Below are 7131 nucleotides of genomic sequence, written 5' to 3' on the forward strand. Positions count from 1 at the left end.
GACTAGTAAAGAACTCCTCTTGGTAGTAGTTGAAACTAATTAAAGAGTTAACATTAAGATTTAAGCCATTGTTCATTCCAACTACAAAAACCAATTGAGGGTATATGGCAGCTGATTGGCAAGCCATAGTTATCTTATGACTATTTTTTTTTTCTAGGAGCAATGTGCAAATATAAATACACAATATTAATACTCAATGTTAAAATTATATTTATATTTATATTAAAATAAATTTTTTTAAAATGATAGTATAATTTTTTTTTAAAGTCATAAAATTCATAGTTTATTAAAACTTATAGTTGATAATTTAGGTAATAATTATGGTATGATTAAGAATTGTTAATGTAAACTTTTTAGATATAGTAAATGATAAAATATAATTATGGTAGCATTTATTTAATATATATTAACAGAAGTTTAACGGCGTAAGGGTAATTTTCTTCTCCCAACAGGTTGAATCCCCAACTCCACAACTCCAAGGGCAAATTATGCTATGGACCTGGGTCTACCTTGCAAAGTGGATCAGGGTTCATGTTCACAATTTTAGAACTTTATTTTCACAATTTTAGAACTTTATCTTCACAATTTTAGAACTCTATGTTCACAATTTAAAAATTTTATATTCACAATTTTAGATCTCAATATAAAAAATTACATTATTCAATATTCATAATTTTTGAACTCTATATTCATAATTTTGTTATATAGATTCAAAAATTGTGTTATACTGTTGAATATAGAGTTATGAAATTGTGAACATAGAGTTATGTAAATGTTAATATAGAGTTCTGTAATTGTGAATATAAAGTTCTAAAATTGTGAACATAGAGTTCTAAATTTGTGAACCGTGTCCACCTTACAAGATGGACCCGGGTCCATGACATAACAACCGAATATGTGAGAGGATGCAAAATGTAAAGGTAAATTTGTCCAACGAAAATACTAGTACAATATTTGTATCGCAATGTACCACTTAATAATAAATATACATAAAAATACAAACATAAATCAGAAGTACTAACCTAATTTTCTTATAATTCTTTTTTATATTTATTATATATTTTATTCTAAATTAGATTTAGATAGATTGAATTTAGATTAGATACGAAATAGGTTATTGCTTATTGGATCATGCTTGATACCTTATCCCAACAGAGAGCGACATTTTATCCAATGATTCAATGAAGTTCTCCAAGCCAATACTTCATAGGGTAATTTGGGAGTTGATTTTGTAGTAATGTTAGATGTGAAAGAAGGTCATGTACACTATGTAGTTTGCTAAAGCTTGTCTTTTTTTTTTTTTTTGGAGTACTACTGACTGACTAGGGTGTAAACAAATCAAATAATTTTGATTCAATTCGTGATTCGAATACACATTTTGATTCGTATGTTATTCAAATCCAAATACAAATCATTCGCAGTTCCCAACTCGATTCGATTCGTTTACACCCCTACTACTGACTCAAGTCTCCACTGAGGCTCGAACACACTCCCATCATTCATGTGAGAATGTAAATCGAGACATCGGGTGCCACTAGACCACAAGGTCTTTGGCGAAAGCTTGTCAAAATAACTAATTTTCGAGTTACTTAAACTCATCTTATATTTTGGTTAGACCATGAAGTGTCCTGAGCAGACCTTAACTCATCTTATATTTCATGTTAGTTTGAATAGGTTAAATCTAATTGTATCGTACATTATATCAAAGTATAGATTAGAACGGATTGCACTATTCAAGTTTTAAAAAGTGACGAGTCTTTTTATCATCGAGAATGATTGTTACAGAGACTCGACTAATCAGAATCTAGTTTAAGAGGATTCTATTTCTCCATTGACAATACAAAAGAGTATAAATGCCAAGTTACATAGTGGGATATATTCCAAAATACAAATTTCCAAGAAGTTGCAAAAAGAGCAAAGTTAAGCAGAGAATAAACTCTCTTCATCAAGAATCCTTAGGTTTCTCCTCTTGCCAAGTTGCTTGCCATTGCTTGTCATAGAAAGTTGTCTCCTCAAACAACTTCTTCAGTGTTTCTATGTCCTCATTCTTTCTGATCAAGAGGACACCAGATACAGCTATGAACAATAGTGTTTTGCAGAAGAAATTGCCCATTTGATCGACGAGCCCAACCCCGGTCAAGCTATCAACCACGTATGCCATGAAGAACCCGACCATTGCAGCCCGCCCTGCATAAAGTTTTCACCATTGCAGCTCTATTCAGATGAACCGTAAAACAATTGGCAAACCCGTATTTTTGGAATTGTAAGAAACGAGGGGAAAAGGGTATCGGAGCAAACCATTAAGGAGTTCAGCTTCAGGGAGGTGGAACCTCTTCATCCATACCCACCAAGGAATAATTGAAGTGTCGAAAACCACGGGGTCCTCATTACTTGATGACTCCGGGTTATCTTCTAACCATTTCCTCCTCTTAGCCTCTGCAATATAGTTAACGTCGCATAATTATGTGTCAAGAGAAAACTCTACACGCAGAATGTTGTGGTGGTCGGGTATATTTATAATACAGGAACACAATCCTCGACACATTTTCATTTAACATTATGATAAAACAAATGGTTCCCAATGGAAAGGGAGAGTTTAATGGCACATTGCTCTCTCCCTCTCTTCACAATGTAGTGCTAGGAAACTATCTACTTATCTAGACAACTCAAAAGGAAAACGTGAAAAACAGTGAAAGTGAAATGCAACTGCATATGAACAAACCAGTCAGCAAATTGTTAAATTTTGGTTTCAAACTGCACTACAAGCTGAAGCAAAGAATAGAGGCATAGAGCTATGTAGTGCAAACAAATAATTTGGTGGCTATCCAATATCATCCGGCAAAAGAAAAAGAAACATGGAAAATATAGTTCATAATCACTTAGGAAGGGAAAAAGATCACATTTTGAATCCAAACCAATGAAACCATATATTAACCCAAAATAAGAGTTGAAATTAAGCCATCATATCTTAGATACTGTTGAAGTGTCGAGCTGTTCTTAGAAAGAACTACTCTCTATGGAGATTCAAACTCTTGTATGCCACATTGAGAGGTGTATCCCCTTCCACCGGGCAAACCCCATTGTTAAATTTATGATACACTGATACAATCTCACGTCGACTTTACAAGAGAGTATGAAGTGGTTAGTTTGAGAAGCTCTCCCACTTATCTTTTCAAGTAAAAAACCAATCTTCACCTCTCAAATGGTTCCTTTTATGCTAAAATCAACTATACATTTATTAAACACTTGCTTCTAAATGCTTGTATCAAAAGATGCCTACACGTGACAATGAGCATCATAAATATCATAAATATAAGTAATAAATGTAATTTCCAACTATATGCTTAGACTTTTTAGTGTAGTTAGATAAAGCACGTCCTTCCGTATTCCCCATGCCAAAGGTCTAGCACTCACCCCGCACCCGCACACATGAGGGGCATGTTGAGCACTATAAATATAAGTAATGAGTCCAACTAGTCCAACCATTAGCTTAATGTAGGAAGACAATTAGCAATGAAAATTCTGTATAATCAAACTTGATATAAATGATATGAGTAATTGAGTAGCATAACCAACCAAATTTTGGGAATTCATCAATTCATGAATAAATCATAAACTAAAACCATAAAATGTCCAAAAAGGGAAATGATATAAAATCAGAAATGACAGACAAAGGGGAGAGGAGGCTCACCAGCATCAATCACAGAATCCCAATGGGTCTTCCCATCACTCTGAAACTGACTCAAATCCCAAGTCCCACCCACCCATCTCGGATCTTGGAACTTACTCACAGCCTCCGGCGCCAGAGCTTCGGCAGCCACAGCCGGCGGCGACCCATTGGAGTTCAAGGCCTTCCCATTAGCCTCCTCCGCCGCAACAGGAGCCTCACCCACCGTGTCTTGCTCCACAGAAGCCAAGCCGGACCCATTCCCAGCAGCAGCACTTGCTGAAATCAAGAATGGGAGATTCTTAGGCTTTTTGAGAGAGATGAAGAGGAGTGGGCGGTGGGAAATATTGGGTTTTGAAGGAGCGAGAGTGGGGAAGTGAGATGGAGAAGGCGATGAGAAAAGGGGCATGGCGGCCATTGTGGTTGGCTCAGGAAATGCAGAAAGGAAATCTCAGAACATGTTGGGCTGCCGAGTTGGGGATAACCTGAGCCTCAGAATCAGAATTGGGCGTTTTACTTGTAGCTTAGGCAGTTGCCAAAATGTTTTTTTTTCCTTAATATATTTATATTTTTTTTAATACTCACCCAATAATATCACTTTTCATATAAACTTTTTTCCAACTCCAATCAGAGCCACAGGACACAAAGTGACAAAACTAATCATTACTTTTTTTAGGAGTTAAATTTGCAAGTAGCCAATAAGCTAAGGTTATCTTTATTAATGCAATATTTTCTATTCAAAAAGTAATTCTATTTTTAATAAATAAATAAATATATAATAATAAAATTTTTAAAAAAATTACAAAAGTTGTCATTTGACAAATGACAACAAAGCTGCCATTAGTAAACTTGTTAAAAAACGTGGCATTAAAAATAATAATAATAATAATTTTTTCCACATCATCCTTAAAGTGATAACTTTCGGGGTTGAGGATAGTCTAAGTCCAAAGGAGTCGTTCCCAGTTCGTCCATGGCCGACACGCCATGGTAGTAGCTCGAGCAATTCGCCGAACAGTCGACGCGTTCGGGATTGAGATCCCGTGCCCAGTCCTCCGAATTTTCAAGGGCCGCCAAGGGCGCACCGGACACCACACGACGTGCTGTAACCCCTCGGTTTTTACGACAAGGTTAAAGTTCGAGAATAGCGGTATAAATTTTTTTTTTTAAGCTATGACATTTAAGAAAAGACTGTTCGGTGCTCGAAATAATTTTTGGATTAGTTATCGATAAGCTGCGAACTACGTACCAGTCACGAACCGAGAAAATTTTAAGGATATAGATTCAGTTCGAATTTTCTAGAATTTGGATTTTTAAGTATTATACGATTAAGCCTGAATTTCTAGTTAGTTCAAGAAAATTTTCAAATGGACTGTAAGGGATAAGTTGTTACGGACTCTGTACCTATATTTAGCGGAATACCGAAAAATTCCCAAACTTGGTGATTTGCGACGGGAATATTTTTAGGATAATTTTGGTATTAGAATTTTCCCGAATTAAGTTATAATCCTCCGAACATTCATCTGATTTAAGCATAAACTGGCCAATTAGATTTGAGATCTTCTAAGGACTCCATGGGGTGTTGACATGTGGCAAGTAAATCTAAGCTTGGATTGAGCAATTAATGAAGCATTAATGAAGGTATGGCCTAGTTGCACTTGTTACTTGATCTTCAAGAACAATATCACACAAGATCACATGATCATCTCTCTCTCTCTCATTTTCGTGAGACACACTTAGGGGAAGAAGAAGAGAATTATTTTAGCTTAGTCTTCCATTGTGATCCAAGAACACCTTAGGCATTTCTTCAATTCCAAGAGCTCAACTCTAGGTAAGAACTTCGGTTTTGTTCGGATCAATCCCTTCTAAGACTTAAGCTTGAACTTAAGATTTATGGAAACATTATATTATGGTGTTTTACTAGGATCTTTGGTGAAGGAACCCAAGGAAGGCACCATCAACTAAGTACGGTTTAAAGGTTTCTACAAAGGTAAGGAATCCCTTAAGTTGGCCCAATCACTTGAAGGTAGACAATTGCTAGGAAATTACATGATTAGGAATTTTTACATGAAAATTATGTGCTATGTTATAGATCTAAAAGTTGGCTCAAATTCTCTACCTTGATTTTTGGTAAATTTACTAGGCATGTCCATAGCTAATTTATGCATGTATATGTTGTATTTATGCCCATACAGGCTTATACTTGTGAAAATAGTGAAAAGAAATAAGGATAGTCTCTGGCAGTAACTTCCGAGATTTACTGGGAAAAATCGGTAAGGTATTTTGATCCCATTTTTTTTAGACATGTAGTTCTATAAGTGTAGAACCCGCATATAAAATTTCATAATGATCGGAGTAGTATAAGTATGGTTTTCGAATTGTTTTCCAAAACTGGTCCAGAGAGAAAAACTCTGGACAGCACACTGCCAAGGGCAAAAATGTAATTTTCTGTGTTTATTCGTGGATCAAAATGACCAAAACTTTTTATGGACATCAAGTACTATAAGTTGGGGTTCTACCATAAAAATTTCAAGTGAAAAAGAGTTCGGGAACTATTTTTACCGGCTCAATCTTTCGTACTGCGCCAAGTTGAAATTTTCTGAAAAAGAATGGTTAGAAACAATTTTGACAAATATTATTTTTGTGCATTATATTAACGTGGAAAATAATTATGTTTTGAACATTATTGTGACTCCTGTACTTGAATTTCTGTGATATGACTAACACTAACCTAAGTGTGTGGGTTGGGGAAATATACTTGAGTAAGTATATTGGTTATGGAGTCGTGTAATAATACTTAATGAATGTGAGGGAGTCTGTATGATTAATCGGTACTGCAGAGCGAAGTTCCTTCGCTGAGTGAAATGGTGAGGGGTCTGTACGATTAATCTATACTGCAGAGCGAAGTCTATTCGCTGAGCGAACATGTGAGGATTTTGTATGATTAATTCATACTGCAGAGCGAAGTCTATTCGCTGAGTGTTGTGTGACAGGAAGGTGGGTGTTGTGTACCCCACGTGTGAATTAACGGTGGGTGTTGTGTACCCCACATGTGAATTAACGAGTGGGTGTTGTGTACCCCACATGTGAATTAACGAGTGGGTGTTGTGTACCCCACGTGTGAATTAACGAGTGGGTGTTGTGTACCCCACGTGTGAATTAACGAGTGGGTGTTGTGTACCCCACGTGTGAATTAACGGTTGGGTTATGTGAGAGCTAACTGTCAGGTGTCTTGAACAGTAGTGTGGGTGTTGTGTACCCCACGTGTGAATTAATGGCTGTGTTATGTGCCGAAGTTACCGACATAATGTGAAATTGTTTGTTGTTAGATTGCTTGCAGGTAGACTGCGATTGTTAGGTAATGTTTATCTTACTGTATTTATTATTGATGGTTGTTTTCGAAAACCTTTGTTTACTTTCGAGTGACCATGGATCCCCTTACTTAGCCGTCGTGCTAACTACACTTC

The 7131-nt window shown here is 36.1% G+C and overlaps 1 protein-coding gene across 1 annotated transcript; it reads right to left on the bottom strand.

The window, feature by feature from the left end:
* Positions 1–1738: 1738 nt before the first annotated feature.
* Positions 1739–4171, bottom strand: LOC116028400 (light-harvesting complex-like protein 3 isotype 2, chloroplastic). The gene is made up of 3 exons (XM_031270114.1): positions 3692–4171; positions 2299–2436; positions 1739–2187 (listed from the first exon to the last, which is right to left on the bottom strand). Exons 1-3 carry the CDS (start codon positions 4083–4085, stop codon positions 1946–1948), a joined length of 774 nt encoding a protein of 257 aa, XP_031125974.1. The 5' UTR covers positions 4086–4171; the 3' UTR covers positions 1739–1945.
* Positions 4172–7131: the final 2960 nt, after the last annotated feature.

The sequence above is a fragment of the Ipomoea triloba genome, chromosome 9 (assembly GCF_003576645.1).
Source record: "Ipomoea triloba cultivar NCNSP0323 chromosome 9, ASM357664v1".
In the NCBI taxonomy this organism is placed as follows: Eukaryota; Viridiplantae; Streptophyta; class Magnoliopsida; order Solanales; family Convolvulaceae; genus Ipomoea; species Ipomoea triloba.

What these genes read in the sequence shown, in the direction of transcription:
- LOC116028400 (XM_031270114.1), bottom strand. Translation starts at nt 4,085, where the DNA reads ATGGCCGCCATGCCCCTTTTCTCATCGCCTTCTCCATCTCACTTCCCC. An exon ending in GGATTCTGTGATTGATGCTG is followed by an intron (nt 2,437 to 3,691) that starts GTGAGCCTCCTC and finishes ACTATATTGCAG; the next exon opens with AGGCTAAGAGGAGGAAATGG. An exon ending in TGAAGCTGAACTCCTTAATG is followed by an intron (nt 2,188 to 2,298) that starts GTTTGCTCCGAT and finishes AACTTTATGCAG; the next exon opens with GGCGGGCTGCAATGGTCGGG.